Source organism: Theobroma cacao, chromosome 2, assembly GCF_053813885.1.
Source record: "Theobroma cacao isolate CCN51 chromosome 2, ASM5381388v1, whole genome shotgun sequence".
In the NCBI taxonomy this organism is placed as follows: Eukaryota; Viridiplantae; Streptophyta; class Magnoliopsida; order Malvales; family Malvaceae; genus Theobroma; species Theobroma cacao.
Window position 1 is genome coordinate 6,010,834 of NC_142640.1, and position 16,122 is coordinate 6,026,955.

Consider the following 16,122-nt stretch of genomic DNA (forward strand, 5'->3'; position numbering starts at 1 on the left):
TCCGTGTCTTTTAAAAAATATGATTCTTAAGAATGGTTATTCTTTAATTCAAAATAAACCAAACAAAATAATTAGGTGAGACCTAAGCATAAAGAAATAATAACTTAGCTAATCCCAAACCAAAGGTTCCCTTAATTTCATTTCAAAGAACTGAGAAGACTTGAAGGAAAATCAAACCTTCTAAAATGTCATTTTATATTTTTATATGAGTAGTGTATATGATATGAGGCATGCTTACCATCATCCCTAGTCTACACTTTGTGGAGAAGCCATCATAATTATCGATTAATTTGTTCAAGTCAATGTGGTTTCTTTAGTACTAACTTCATTGTACGGAATTTTGATTTAAAACCAAAAATAAAGAGACAGGGTTATGCTGCCATGAGGAGGTTTAAAGTCAAACGTAGAAGTCAAGCAACAATTATGACCAGGAAATTTCTTACCAATTGCCGTGCATGTACAAAGTAAACCAATATCAACCAATTGTTAAAGGCACCAGATCATAAAGAATGGTAGTGGAGAATGGTTTTCTCTTCTGCAAGCTGACAGAAAAGGGAAAGCTGGTTTTGGTTTATCTATTACTCTATTCTTGGGGAAATTTGGGAGTTTTCAAGCGGCCAGCAAATCAACAACTTAGGATCAAGTCTTAGTTTTCATTCTATTTCTAGATATTTGTATATCCTTTACAAGACTTGTGTAAACATGGGCAAGAGCCACCAGAGAAAAAAGAAGAGAAAGAACACCAGTAAAAGACAAAAGCAGGAACCAGGACCAAGACCTTTCTCTGACTATGGAAAGATTGCCAATGGTTTGTTTCATCTTTATATTTTCTTGGCATGCTCTTGTTTGGAAATCTTGTGTTTCTGTTCTCTGCTTCTACCCAGCAGTTTTTAAGGTCTTTTATCTAACCATTCCTTTTGTTTTCAGAAAGAGTTTCTTCATGTAGCATTCCATAAATATGTATTGAGTATTACCTCTAACCCACTTATGTACAGTTCTGAGTTCCTCCTGCAAACCGGTTAACAAGGGAAGATTGATTATCTTTTTTCGATTCTATGTTCTCACCAAACGGCAAACTCCTGCTGACTGTTGGTAGACAGCTTTTCTTCTGTTTGAATCTTCCCTGCAAATCCTGAATCACTCTTGCTATCATTGAATTTCTAGGTTTGCTTACGAAGGGCTACAGCCAGGATCAGAGACTTAGCATCTCGACCCGGAGTAGTAATGGAGTGGTATATTGTGAACTTCTCCCTATTTGATATTTCGATTGCATAAGTTGATTGTAGACGGTTCCTTGTAAAATCATTGAGACAAACCATCTTCTGCACTGTTTCCAGATTTTAACTTCAACTGCTGCGAGACCTGGTAGACGTTCAAGTCCAACTACACAAATTGCAGCAAGCTATAAATATGGAAACGCTTCAATTGATGTAAACATTGATGCAAAACCAAGTGTGCGTACGTCTTACTTTGCCGCTTCTCCTGAATTTCAGATTTTGTGTACTGATCTCAATTCTAAGCATCTGGCTTTTACATGTGTAATGACAGTTTTCAACAACACTCACTCTTGGTGGAAAGGTTTTACCATCCACATATGCCAAAGCTTCATTAAAATTTCCTGATTACAACTTTAGCAAGGTAAGGCTCACATAATTGTGATCACCATCACCAACTATTTCAGGTCATTCGATAAGACTTTAACTGCAAAATTGTGTTCTTTTCAATTTTGTTTCAGCTCAACCTCAAATTCCAGCATTTCTTTAGAAATGCTGCTTATACATCTCTGTTGGCCTGAACCAATCCCCTGTAGTAATGCTTTCAGCAAGTATTAGCACTTTTTGTGTACTGATCTCAATTCTAAGCATCTGGTTTTTACTTGTGTAATGACAGTTTTCAACAACACTCACTCTTGGTGGAAAGGTTTTACCATCCACATATACCAAAGCTTCATTAAAATTTCCTGATTACAACTTTAGCAAGGTGAGGCTCACATAGTTGTGATTACCATCACCAACTATTTCAGGTCATTCGATAAGACTTTAACTGCAAAATTGTGTTCTTTTCAATTTTGTTTCAGCTCAACCTCAAATTCCAGCATTTCTTTAGAAATGCTGCTTTATACATCTCTGTTGACCTGAACCAATCCCCTGTAGTAATGCTTTCAGCAAGTATTGGCACTGCAAGCATTGCATTTGGCATGGAAGCAAAGTACAAGGCTGCTTCTCACAGTTTTACCCAGTGCGATGCAGGCATTTCAGTTACTAAGCCAAGTTGTGATGCTTCAATAATTCTGTATGTTATACTAGCAATTGTAAATAACACGTACAAATCCACCTTCTTAGTTATCATAATGTCACAACTCACAAGGGTTGGGAATAAATTCCTGTAATTACCTTATTGCACTTTTATTCCAACATCAGAGTTAATACTCCCATTCTGATTCTTATCAGGTTAACAACTGATAATACATGATTCTAATTAAAGCTAATAATAATATAAGTAAAATACCTTTGACTGACATAACATTGATAAAAGTTGCGTTACTGTTATTGTGGAAACTTCAGTACCTGATCTTTAATTTGTAATTTTCAGGGCTGAAAGAGGTGACCTTCTAAGACTGGCATATGTGCATCATTTTGGCCACTTAAGGAAGATTTCTGCAGTGGCAGAGGTCACTAGGAGGTTGTCCAAAAATAAAAACACCTTTGCAGTTGGAGGATCATGCATTGTGGATCATCTAACAACAGTAAAGGCAAAACTTAACAATCAGGGAAAGCTGCAAGCCCTCCTGCGCCATATGATCAATCCCAACTCATGGTTAACTATTTCTGGTGAATTTGACACCAAAGCTCTTGACAAGAAGCCCGGGATAGGATTGGCACTTGCTCTCAGGCTTTAATTGCACTCTCAACAGCAACAGTATGATGCAGCGAAAAAGATAAAACACATGGTTCTTTCCAATATATCTGCAATGAATGATTATTACTAAGTAGAGAGGAGGCATGACTATCCTTCTCTGAAAGAGAGAAACCTAGATGAGCATCTGCTTTTGAATCAGTAAAAGATTACCGCTCAAAATTTCATAGATCAGTTAACTGAACCTTATTCACATGAGGCTGTATTGCACCATGATCACAATAACGAGCATAATACAGCCTATTCGTGAAACTACATCAATCAAATTAATTGAGAGTTAAAACTGAGCACAATTTCTCAAGATCACAATTATGGATGCTGGTTCAGGTATTTCAATGGAAGGAATATAAAGAATACTTTCAAAGTGGACAAAACATATTCTTCATTTTTCAAAGCATTGTGGAGATTGGAGAAGACAGGTCTTACTAGTCATAAAGCTTAGCAATCGTTCTATACCGTCAAAAATGATCAATTACTATAACTGCCGTACCAGCTATGGTTTTGCTGTAGTCAAATTGCTTGGAAGCTAGTCTAATCGGCTTGAGCATTGCAACTGCTTGTAGAAGAACTCTTTGAGGCCGTGTCTTTAGAGTATTCCCTAATCCAATTTAATCTGCTGACTTTAACTCCTCTTAGGTCTTAGCTCAAGACCTGAACTGAGAAAAAACACTAGTTTGCCAAGCAAACTTCTCCTTCAGAGGGTGAGAATAAAATGAAAACCACAATTCATAGCAGTGCTGATAATAATCGAGGCATTAATTAACAAAATTTTCAGTTCTTCAGACATCAGAATGTGACAGAATCAGTTCATAGACTTGAACCTGCTGCACCATTTTAATAGAAGCTCCTCTATACTGGCATCCATTCGGGTTCCAATTCCTCCCCAGATTAGCATGTGAGCCATATCCCCAATTGTTGAACCATTCACTTCATGCACAACCTTGAACCCAATCCTTTTGTAGAACCTAACGAGCTGAAAGTTCAAAAGAACATCAAAATACAGAATTGTCCACTATTCAGCCAAAAGAAGGTATTGTTGTATGAAAATATCTCATTAACAAAAACCAGAGAAATTGAGTAAGGCAAGAACCTTGGAATGGTAAAGATCCGAGTCATTGATGGCAAGCAACTCAGCAGTCTTACAACCGCAGTCATATCCGTATCGAATAGCTACAGCTCCAATAAACAAACCGATACCAAAAATTGATCTTTCCATGCCCATCGTCTCTCTCTCGAGTTTGATGGAATCCAGGTGCAGAATTCTACCTCCAAACCAGACCCTTATCAGTCCCTCAGCTCTTCCAAGTTCCCTGTTTGTCTCTAGGCTTTTGGCAGTGATCCTGAACAAGGGTCCTAAAGTTTGAAGCCGAAGGTCAAGTTTCTGGGCTCTAGAGGAGGCCAATATGTCAGACATGGATGGTATAGTGGTATTAGCTCCTTTGATGTCATTGGTTGTAGGATTATCATATGGTTTGGTGCCATTTTGGAAGGAATTCAAATGGGTTTTTGGTTTAATTTGGTTAGACGATGAATGGAGTGGTGAAACTGAGAGCTGAGATACTGGAAACGTTTGGGTTCTACTAGGAATTCTTCGATATGGATAGCAGATTCTGGAAACAGCAACCTTGTGTGTTAGTTCCATACGTGCTGTGGTCTCGTGGCAGAGAACTGCAACAGAAGAGTGTTTCACTTAGATGACTGAGGTGTCAAATTCGTTTCCTTTTTTCCCTCCCTTCAAGGGTGAAAGATGAGTAGACACCTGCTGAGAGTGAGGGGATTCTTTCTTTTTCATTAATTAAGGATTTCGAACGTTTAAAGGGGAAAAAATCTCGTGGTTCGTGGATGTCTTCTGGCTGTGAAACGTGGCAGACGTACGATCAACATTTCGGATTGCTATCTGTTCCATTTCTTTTTCTTTTTTCCTGCTCCATACGGGGGAAAGACAAAATAAAAAATCAGAAAGGCCTGGGGCATAAAGGATGGGAACAGGGGGATAATAAAGCAAAATTTTAGACGGGAATGGAAAAATGACTGACTTATTTACTCTGTAGCCCCTAACCATGTTTGGTTTATAAGTAATATTTAAAAAGAATAGGCAGTCCAAAGCTTATAAAGCATGAAATGCCCAAAAAGGCAAAAAGGACTACCGAATTAGAATAAAAGTTACTATTGCATTTTTTATTTTTATTACTATTATTTCATAGTGGAAGTAAATATTTAAATTTATACAATTCACTGCAGTATAAATACACAAAACTACTGTAAGGTCAACAAACTATACAGAACAATACATATACGACTAGCATAATACTAAAAATTCTGATTGCTCTTAACAAAGAATGAATCAATTGGCAGATGTCTGCCTTGTCTTGGAGATGATTTATGCTTCTTACGCCTTCTTTGGTTCACAACATGGTCCTGTGGAACAATCCTGACAATATTACAAAAATTTGTCAAATGAAGAGGGCTGCAGCCCAAGAATTTAGTCACATATTGCACAATATAGCTGGCTGATTTAAATCATCAAGTAGGAGTTACTTACTATAAGGCTATACTAATTTAAAACTTGTAATACCTTTGCCTTGGCATCATCGCTCTTGAGTCTGCACCAGATTCCTCCTTCTGAAGCCTCTCAGCAAGATGAAAATCAGAGTGCTCTTGTCTTTCTTCAACAAAACTTGAGGGTAATTCAGCTCCACACAATGAACACCTGTAGTCATCGACCCAATATAACTGTTCTATATGATTGGATAAAAAAAATTCCTCATTTCCCAAGGTACTAGCTTCTTTGTTTAATCTGTCAGGGTTACTGTCCTCAGGCTCCTTCTGGACAGAAGAATCTTCTTCTGACACCCATAAAACTCCATTAGAAGGTTTTAGGGTATGCACTACCCCATCAGCAGTCTTCACCTAAGGAAATGAATAAATACATAACAACACTAAAGAATTTAGAAAGTAACCTGACAAAACAAAAAAAGCATTACAAAGGTAAAACAAAAGGAAAGCTAAAAAAGTATTGCGAATGAACATTTGAAGATTTCTAGACTCAGTTAAACAATCAGTACATAAACTTTTAACAAATACCATGGCCTCAGTTTTGTTGCTTGAAAGTTCGTGAATTTGCTCCATTTCCCAAGCATTTTCACTTGAAATGCAATTGTTGTCATCTACATCTTGTAACGGATTGCTTTTAAATGGATCTCCAAACTCATAGTGACATGTCTCATGGATGTCAACAGAAAAGACAGTTTCCCTATCATTCCTGAAGTGGAGATCGCTTAAATCTGAACCAAAGGAGCTTTGATCATCCACAATTTTTGTAGAAGCATCTCCTGATATTAAAAATGTGGTGAGAGTTTTTTGTGTAGGGTCGACGGGTACACCCACCTTATCTTCATTGAAATGAGACACTCGCAGGCCTAACGGCCAAAAACACAAAGGCATTGTTATATTCTAAAGCCTACAATGTGCAGACTGTGTAGACTTGTTCTACCCATATTTTATTTCCTACTCCATAGCCATCAAACAAGAAAAGATAGGCCAACATATAAAAGTATACCTATCAGTCTCAAAGAAATAGGAAGTTCAGCCTTTAACAGCCTTGAAGCATATTTTAAGATGTCATCACTTGAGCAAATATATTTCTGCAAAGTGACGGCCCTTGTACGAACCTGAAAATTGTAGCTCAGATCAGATATGAGCATACAAAGGGAAGGCATAAAAAAGATGGGCAGTATAAATCAAATAATCGATAAGAAGTCATAGAGTTTAATAAATGCAATTGCAATTAATCAATGAGATAAAAGGGAAAAAGGCTGCATGAAAGACCTGTAACCACAACTGGCCCTTATCAGAAACATAACCAACCATTCCTTTACATTTTGCCACTAGCTATTGAGCATACCAAACGAAGAAAAAAGAAAATGCAATATAACATCATCAATATACCTCAAAAGATGCAGTTTTAAGTTTAAGAGTCAATGTCCGTCCACAAAGGCCCTCTTTTTGCATGTCAGCTGACAGCATCTCTGCAATATCAGCTGCACATACAAAAAGAACAAAACTAAATTGCTGCAATAAATGATTAGTCAATTACCAAGACAATTCCATAACTAAATGTCATCTAAATTGCTTTCATATATATTTATATTATATATATATATATATATATTTGAAATAAGTGCAGACTCAAGTTTAGTCCAACAAAATGTCTAGAGTAAGGGTGCAATTATAAGAAGTTCAGCTGAATTGAATTTGACCGTTAATCAAGCTTATAGACTTGGCTAAACATCCCAACACGAACAGACTCCAATGAGGTGAATAGTAATTATCCATCTTACCAATCTAATCGAAATGCCGCTGCTGAATTGATGATACTGATGTCCTCAATAAACTATTAATTTAATTCCTTCAAGCTATAAAATTTTAAACCACTTTCACCTTTAAGAAAGTACTAAATACATGAGCATGAAAAGTCAAAACAGAAAAAAAACTACCAATCTCTGCATTCAAAGGAGGAGACAAAAAATGAGACCATTTACCTAATTTCTGATAAAGCAATGCAGTATCCTGTGTAGCTGAAAATGTTCTCTCACTGCTGATACTTTTCCGAAACCTGGCTTCAGGTGTATCCGTCCCTCCAAGCCCCAGTCCAACAGAGAGGAAAAAATCTAATATCATTTGGAAAAAGAGTCAGAAGCCCATGTTCCCCATGCTGTCTATATGCATGAAATAAATTCATGAAACTCATAAAAGAAATACAATTACTTTGATGGTCACTTTACCCTCATCATTGTTGATTATTTAAAATTAATTCAAGAACTTAGAAACGTTGTGCTCACTTGTACTTGGAAAGTCATTCCTGTGCTTAGAGATCTACATTGTTGTTGTTTTGCTTATATAGTTTTAGAAGAATTTTAACAGAATTGATTCTCACTTACCACCTTTTCTTCTTTGGTTCATATAATCACTTCAAATTTAGTATCTATAAGCAAAGGCAATGTAACACATGCTATGACTGCCTAATGACTCAGAAAGCTCTAACTAAAAGTGAACCTCAACTGACTTCACTAAGTTTTTGTTAAGGAAAGTTGATGCAGTAGACTGTAGACATAAGAGAATGCAGGAGGATTATCCCCAATATATGTGTGTATCAGTTTCATAAAATTTCCGATGACAATCACTCAATCTTGAAAAAAAGTAAAAACACTTTATCCATGTGCTAACCTGCTGTAGAATGAGAAAATAGCGCACAGAGGAAACTGCCTTTCCGCAGCATCTCTTCACACGTATTGATTCCAAGAACACCCCTTAAAATGTTTTCTGTGACCTTGCCTATGCCCCCAATCTGTAAATTCAGTTTTTCAACGTCCATTATTATCAGACAGAAACCTTTTATCCAGTTAAGAAATGGGAATCTTTAATTTTTGTTTTAAATTGAGGGAAAAAGGAAATCATATTAAAAACTTCATGAACAAATCAGAAATACCATTTCCTAAACAAGAGTTTAAGATTAGCTAATCTTGGATATACCTTTCGAATAGGAAGTGAGGATATAAATGTCATGACAGCCATGCGGTCATTTGGTAAAACAAACTGTCCATTTGGCTTGTTAATATCTGAGCAAACCTGAGGGATTAAAAAAAGTATCCAATATATTCAGAAGGTACAATCAGATATAAACAAAGGTGTGAATAACCAGCGATGATGATAACTTGAAATGTACTGTTTGAATTCTTTCTTTCGCGATTTGACTAGCAAGCATGAACTGTGACAGACAAATTGAAGTTTTAAAACATTGTATTCCATTAGACTACATTTGAATAAATATAATCAAAACAACATATCAATTGTTAATCAACAAAATGACTGCCTTATTCTCATGCCACTTCACTAATGACCTCAACAATATGGAAAAATGCCTTCCCATTGGAGATTATAATACTTTTCTACGTAATATGCAGTACTCCAATTTGGTTAGACAATGCAATAATAGCAAAAATAATTGTGATGAAAATTTGCAGATGCAAGCTGCCAACTGCAACTGTTTAAAGAGAACAGATAATAGAACCTTAGCAAGTAAGCGGTTTGGAGCCACTCCTGCACTACATGTCAGACCAGTCTCTTCATGTACTCTGGATCTGAGCTCTTCAGCAATCTAAATAGGCAGACATAGGAAAGTGTCAGCTTAAAAGCCTACAACTGCAGCAGTCAAAATAACAAAATGATAGTGCAACTTACTTCTGCACCACTAATTCCTCTTTCTTTGCAGACCTCAGTAATATCAAGATAAGCTTCATCCAAACTCGCAGCCATGAAATTAGGATCATAGTTCTGGAAAACTAACATAGAGGGACATGTACAGATCAGCACAGTACAACCTCAAGTTGTATCAAGAACTCTGTTTTTAAAAGCAAAGCATTCAACCTTTTCTAGTTAAATTACTATAGTGAGTATATTTCTCGAAATCTGTGGGAACAAATATCAATTCCGGACACAATTTACGTGCAATAAATCCAGGCATTGCAGCACGAACCCCAAATTTCCGTGCCTACAGAGTGAACAACATTTACTGCGAGTAAATTTCAAGCAACAAATCGCTATAAACAATTTAACCATGTAAATCCATTCAAACCTCATAATTAGCAGTGGAAATCATGGACATGCCGCCAACAGCCATCGGTTTACCCTTTAACGAAGGATTACTCAAAGTTTCAACAGCCGCATAAAAAGCATCCATATCTACATGAAGCCAAATCCTTGAAAGCTCACGCGTAGCTTCGAGTTCTAAAATTCTTTTATCCACAACCTAAGGAAAGGTGCAAATTATTTAATTACTTAAATATGATTTCAAAAATTGCAATATGTAAATAAAGCAGAATTTAAAAAAAAAAAAATTTGCTAAAAGGAACCTTTTGATAATGAGATAAATCAGCGGCGGGGATCTTTGCCGCTCGAGCTCGCATATGCTCTATTTTTTGCCGAATAAAGGCCTCTTTTCGCTCTTCGTTTTCGAAATACTTTGATCCCTTGCTCATCTCGTACACTACTCTTTGAACTTTCTCTTTATCAACTCCATCCATGCCTAAAGCATCATTTAATCAACCTTTAACAGTTAAGTTTTACTAATTAATCGTTAATGAAAGAGAATTTCAAGGTGAATTAATAAATTAAACGGCTGATAGGCGGTGAAGAGAGAAGCGATTTGATGGATGAGAACTCAGGAAAACGAAAATGTTATTACCTGCTTTGGCGTTGGTGTAAACAGTGTGATAAGATTGCCATGGTCGTTGATCACCGCTCGCGCTTTCGCTGTCTTCCATTCTTGCTGGAGAAGGGAGAAGACGACTAGAAGAGGAGAAGGCACCCGTATGGAAAGAGAGCGCCAAAAGGTGTGAAAATTAAAGGGGACATAACAAAAAAAGATGGTGTGGAGCTAGCAAATTTACTAATTTAGTAAGGGCATTGAAAAAGGGAGGTATTTTGGAATACCTCTTTTGATTATGCTTCATTTTCTCTCTTTCTTCTTCTCTCTCACCAGCCCTCGAACCAAGGACATGTGACTCGGGTGCTCTGACCCAAGCACACCTAGCCAACAAGCCGAAACGAGGGCCGGTACGGTTTCAAGCTTCCTCAAATATATATTGTGGTCTTCTTGCCCCCCCTATTCCAATGTTGCAGGATATTAAATTCAGAAATTGCTCTAATTTTATGGAAATTAAGTAAAATACTATTACAAATATTTAATAAATGGTTTCATTTGATAATCAATTTTTAAAATGATGTTTAAAAACAAAGTTATGATGGAAGGATGTGACCTTGGTTACTAATTACTACCTTTACTTATTTTATGAACATTATCTATGAGACTATCACCAATGATAATAACTATATTAAATCACAAATGTAGCTTAATTAATTCAGAAAAAAAAACTGCTTTAAGCAAGTGTAAAAACTATTTGATTCAATGATTAAAAGAAAATTTGAGACATTGGACTTGTGATTCACCTATGATAAAAAAAAATAGAAATTCAGTTTTGGTCATTAGAAGTATTTATTACTTGATTGCTTTTGGTGTTTTACAATATAATCAAATTGTAAGAAACAACTAAATGTGATTGCAAAGAATGTATATAAATCCATCTATATCTTTTATGCAATTGAAATTCGTAATAAAAAGTTTAATAAAAATGCAGGTAAACTATCTATCATTTTCTCTTACTAGGATATATCTCTTAATTTTTTAAAATATAATAATAAATATAGTTTTTTAAAGGTTACATGACAAGTGAAAATTGAGATAGAATTAAACAGTTTATATTATTATTATTATTATTATTATTGTTATTAGGATGGTGCTCGTAGCTACGTTACGAAAAAAATCATAAAAAATATTGATTATGTTATAGTGGATTTTAATTTGGTACTTTTAAAAGAATTTGTAGAAAAAATAATATTATATTAGTTAACCGCATAAATGTTGAGTTTTTACTGATAGAGGAAAAAATAAACTGATATTAATTTAAAATAATTATTTACTCTGATTTCAATTATCGAAAACTTACACCTATATATATGATTATAAAATAGTAAAATATTAATAAATGAGAGAGTATATAACATATACTATTGACAAATTAAGATAAACAGTTGTATAATATAATGCAACAGTGTAATATAAATATCCTATCAATATAAAATAGTTACTAATTTCTAATAATATATATTTTATATATAAAATAAATGGTTAAAAGTTATCAAATTTAGTTAATTTATTTGTTCAATGATGACTATGTGCTACGTATATTAAGAAATGAATAAACTTTCTTTACTTTTTTATTTTGTTCAATGAATTGGATGAATATTTATTGGAATTTAAACATTCATGTATAAAAAAGATGTCTAAATACTATGGATTCAGGTTCATGCAGAATAAGAAGATATAAACAGAAAATAATATTAAATTACAATTGATAAATATTAAATGAATCTATATTCTAAACATTAAAAATTAAAAATTATTGTTTCAAGTATTTTTTACTAAAATAAATAAAAATAAAAAACCCTTCAAATGTAAAAAACAATGCAGCTTTGACATAATGTGTAAAATTAATTTAATTGAGAATGACAACCAATTGACCCAATTAGTTATCCTATTTAAAACAAAATTTATCCAAAAAAGACGATAATCCTATCAAAGATTATTAAATATATAATAAACTATTAAGAAATGAGAAAGTATATAACCTATATTATTAATAGATTAAAATAAACAGTTATAGAATATAAGGTAACAGTATAATGTAAAGATTCTATCAATATAAAATAGTCAATAATTTTTAGTATTATATGTTTTGACTTCAGAACACCTGCAACCTGCTAAACCCATTGTTATTAACCTTAAAATCTTAGGCTTAGTAATGCTTTGTCTCCTTGCCAGATGATAAAAAGTTCTTAATGTGATAATTAGATCTCCTTACAGTTTATATACTTTTCCCTTGCAATTACCTATAACTGTTAGTTGAGTAAAGAGTTAATTGTTCTTTAATTATATACCCTCCACCTCCATCTCTAAAAAAGAGTTAATTGATTTATTTATTCAATGATGACTGTGTGCCATATATATTGAGAAATGAGTATACATTTTTGACTTTTTTTATTTTGTTCAATGAATTGGATGGATGTTTATTAGAATTTAAAAATTTATGTGCAAAAGAGATGTTTATATACTATAGATTTAGGTTGATGCAGAATAAGAGAATATAGATAAAAATAATATGAATCTATTTTATAAGCATTAAAAGTTAGAAATTATTATTTTTAAAATTTTTTACTAAAATAAATAAAAGTAAAAAAAAAAAAATTCTTTCAAATGTCAAAAACAATGTAGTTTTGACATAAGGTGTAAAAAAATTTAATTTAATTAAGAATGACAAATGTCAATCAATTGACTCAATCAATTATCTTACTTTTATATAATGAATTGGATGGATATTTATTGAAATTTAAACATTTAAGTAATAAATAGATATCTATATAATATAGATTCAAGTTCATGCAGAATAAAAAAATATAGATAAAAAATAATATTAAATTGTAACTGATAAATATTGAATGAATCTATCTTCTAAGCATTAAAAGTTATAAATTATTGCTTTAAAGTTTTTTTATTAAAATAAGTAAAACAAAAAAAAACAAAAAAAACCTTCAAATATAAAAAACAACTTATTTTTTACATAAGGTGTAAAAAAAATTAATTCAATGGAATACGAAATATCAAAAAAATAAAAAGGAGTTCTAATTGAATTACACTTGTCATTCAATTGAAAACTCAATTGAAACAAATTGAAAGAAATTGAAACATCTTATTTTTATTTTTTTATTAAAATAAATAAAAGTAAAAAAATAAAAAAAAAACCTTTAAATGTCAAGAACAACTTATTTTTGACATAAGATGTAAAAGAAAAAATAATTCAATAGAAAACGAAAGGTCAAAAAAATAAAAAGGGGTTCTAATTGAATGACACTTGTCATTCAATTAAAGATTCAATTGAAACAAATTGAAATATCTTACTTTTATATATGTTATAGATATATCATACGTTATTACATTTAATATTAAATTGAACCAAATTTACATATATTAAGACATCAAAATTTTAAAATTGTAAATTTAACTAACTAATAACTTATTAGAATATGAAGTGAAAATCAATTCTTCCTTGTCTCAAATATTCAAGGTGGAACCTATACCATGGCTCGAGAGTTTAAACTAGTCGCCAAACACAGCAGTAGGTTATGCGAATGCCTACAACCCAATGTCATGGGCCTAAAGCTTTAACCAAAATATGTGCGATGCTTAGGGTTTGGGGATAAAAAGCCTAAGCAAGTCTAACTCAAAATATTGTGCAAAAATGTGGAATTAAAAACACAATAAACTTTGAGGAAAAGACTTTGGAAAAAAAATAATTATGTTATTTCCAACAAAATAAATACTTAAGATTCTAAACAAATAACCTATGAATGCTATGCTTGAATTGCTTGAATTAAAGACTACTGGGGCAATTGACCCTAATTATCTTTTTCCATAAACCTAAGGGTACTATTTATAATAGATTATTCCTAATTTAAAAAAAATTCTACTTATATTGTTTAACATAATTAAAGTAGATAACGAAAGATTAAAGTAAATAAATTCTTTAATTTGTTATATTCTACTTATATCGACCCTAGTTATTCGTTATGACTTGCTTAATCTGAATATGACAAAGCTCTTATTATAACCATAGAATCTTAGTTCCACCATTCTAATTTTTTATTTATTTTTTATGTTTTTATTTTGTTTAATATTTCAAGTTATATTTTTTAAGTTAAAATTTCTTAGATTAAATATTACATTTATAGTTGATAAAGTTAAATGTAACTGTAAATATTTGTACCATTTTATTTTATTAATAATTTTTTTGTAGATCCAAATTAATAATTTAAATTTAAATTTAGTAGAATTTGATTGTGGTTTTTGACTTAAAATAAAATTGTTTTACAATAAATTTTGAGTAAATTTAAATAAAAAGGTAAATTGGGTAAGAGTTGAATAATTACAAAAGAATGTGTATTTGTAATTTGTGAAAGTTGTAACTAAATCAATATATTTTGCTAATTTAAGTAAATTTAAATAAAAGGTAAATTGGATAAGAGTTGAATAATTTTAAAAGAACGTGTATTTATAAATTGTGAAAGTTGTAACTAAATCAACATATTTAGTCATTTTATATTATTTTATTTGAACGTAATGCAAGTTATTCATCTCAATTTGACTTTAGGTATGAAATTTTTTCAAAATTTTTTTATAGAAGGAGAATTTAAACTTTTTTTTGTAAAAAAGATAAATTAATTTACATATTTTAAAATTAAATAATCAAATAAAAAAATATTTATATATATTTTTTAACGTCATAAATCTTTTACACTTAAATATTTAGCTTATAAATAAACATATCAATAATCTACTTAAAAATTTATACTTTTTAAATATTTTTTTAATTTAATCTCTTAACATCTCAATTTTGTTCAATTTAATCCCAATATTATATATTTTTATTCAATTTAGATTGAAAATTTTTTTGATCTATCATGTGGCATTTAACCCAACATGTTAGTTAAAGCTGTTAATATAGGCTAGCCCGACACAACCCAGCTCAAGTATTTGTGGGCTAATAAAATATGGGTTGGGTCAGGCTAATTCATTTTTTATATGGATCATCAAAACCTCAACTCAGTCCACCCCTTGCTAGCTCATAGGATAAGTTGGGTTAACTCATTTTTTTTTTAAAAAAAATTATTTTTTATAATTTTACTGAATAAATTTTTTATTAATAAAATTATTTTATGATTTAATTCATAAATTAAAATTATTAATTTGATAAGTAAATATTAAATATATTAAAATATATAAAATAAGTAATATTATTAGTAACTAAATTATTAATTTTATAAAATTAAATATATAAAATTATTAAATTAATTAAAATTATGAATTTTTTAAACCCATATGATTTGGTGAATTGACCCATTTAGATTCGATTTTAATATGAACTTAAATTTTCATACTCAACTCACCTCATATTTAATAAAAAATGGACCGGCTAACATTTATTTCGTTGTCATCTCTCTCTTTGAGAGGGTGCAGAAAATTTTCAAGGTGACTTTCGTTCATTTTGTTAATTATATTATTATTATTATTTATTTTACTTACAATTTAAAAAGATAAAGTTATTGGCTCTGCCATCTCAACTCCAATGGTGTAAAGCATCGAAGCACAGTGCACAGCTTTTTGCACAGATCCTATAAGCATCATCTGTGCTTCCTCATTATTATTATTTTTTTTTTTGGAAAATTTGCATGAACATTATGTGCATTTGTCGGAATACTACTTAAGCAATATACTCCGATATATACATACATATATTGTATTATTTTGATTTCAATTGTCCTTTATTCATTTTCGATACTTTCTCCCTAACATTTTCCATTTTTCATGTACTTCATTACCTCTTTTCTCAATGCTTATTTGTGCTAACAATAGAAAGAAATATCTTTCAGGCATTATAATTATTTATTAATTTCTCTTTCAAAATGCACTACATTAATCATAAAAACCTTATGTCTATAACATTTATTTTAACACCCAATAATTTATAAAATGTA

General features: G+C 31.7%; 3 protein-coding genes across 9 annotated transcripts; 1 reads left to right on the top strand and 2 right to left on the bottom strand.

The window, feature by feature from the left end:
• The first annotated feature begins 480 nt into the window (after positions 1-480).
• On the top strand, positions 481-3,090 carry LOC18608089 (mitochondrial outer membrane protein porin 2-like). The gene is made up of 7 exons (XM_088803463.1): positions 481-808; positions 1,165-1,232; positions 1,338-1,454; positions 1,549-1,638; positions 1,891-1,980; positions 2,078-2,292; positions 2,593-3,090. The coding sequence occupies exons 1-7, from the start codon at positions 703-705 to the stop codon at positions 2,897-2,899; spliced, it is 993 nt and encodes a 330-aa protein (XP_088659589.1). The 5' UTR covers positions 481-702; the 3' UTR covers positions 2,900-3,090.
• LOC18608090 (uncharacterized) lies at positions 2,370-4,861 on the bottom strand. Of its 5 annotated transcripts, XR_016024593.1 has the most exons (5): positions 4,007-4,861; positions 3,738-3,889; positions 3,407-3,585; positions 3,070-3,168; positions 2,370-2,966 (listed from the first exon to the last, which is right to left on the bottom strand). XR_016024593.1 is itself a non-coding variant. In XM_018116017.2 (3 exons), the coding sequence occupies exons 1-3, from the start codon at positions 4,556-4,558 to the stop codon at positions 3,561-3,563; spliced, it is 729 nt and encodes a 242-aa protein (XP_017971506.1). In that variant the 5' UTR covers positions 4,559-4,861; the 3' UTR covers positions 3,282-3,560. The 5 variants fall into 5 exon arrangements, 2 of the variants coding, with proteins under 2 accessions (XP_017971506.1, XP_088659590.1); XR_016024592.1 differs by lacking the exon at positions 3,070-3,168; XR_001926747.2 differs by lacking the exon at positions 2,370-2,966 and having other exon boundaries at positions 3,045-3,168.
• Positions 4,862-5,067: 206 nt separating this feature from the next.
• On the bottom strand, positions 5,068-10,534 carry LOC18608091 (DNA/RNA polymerases superfamily protein). Of its 3 annotated transcripts, none has more exons than XM_088803462.1 (14): positions 10,160-10,534; positions 9,828-10,000; positions 9,551-9,724; positions 9,343-9,466; positions 9,157-9,257; positions 8,987-9,073; positions 8,449-8,544; positions 8,143-8,263; positions 7,458-7,586; positions 6,865-6,956; positions 6,476-6,587; positions 6,001-6,248; positions 5,492-5,826; positions 5,068-5,347 (listed from the first exon to the last, which is right to left on the bottom strand). In XM_088803462.1, exons 1-14 carry the CDS (start codon positions 10,236-10,238, stop codon positions 5,227-5,229), a joined length of 1,992 nt encoding a protein of 663 aa, XP_088659588.1. In that variant the 5' UTR covers positions 10,239-10,534; the 3' UTR covers positions 5,068-5,226. The 3 variants fall into 3 exon arrangements, with proteins under 3 accessions (XP_088659588.1, XP_017971504.1, XP_007042649.2); XM_018116015.2 differs by having other exon boundaries at positions 6,001-6,335; XM_007042587.3 differs by having other exon boundaries at positions 6,001-6,335; positions 9,828-10,021.
• Between the last annotated feature and the right edge of the window lie 5,588 nt (positions 10,535-16,122).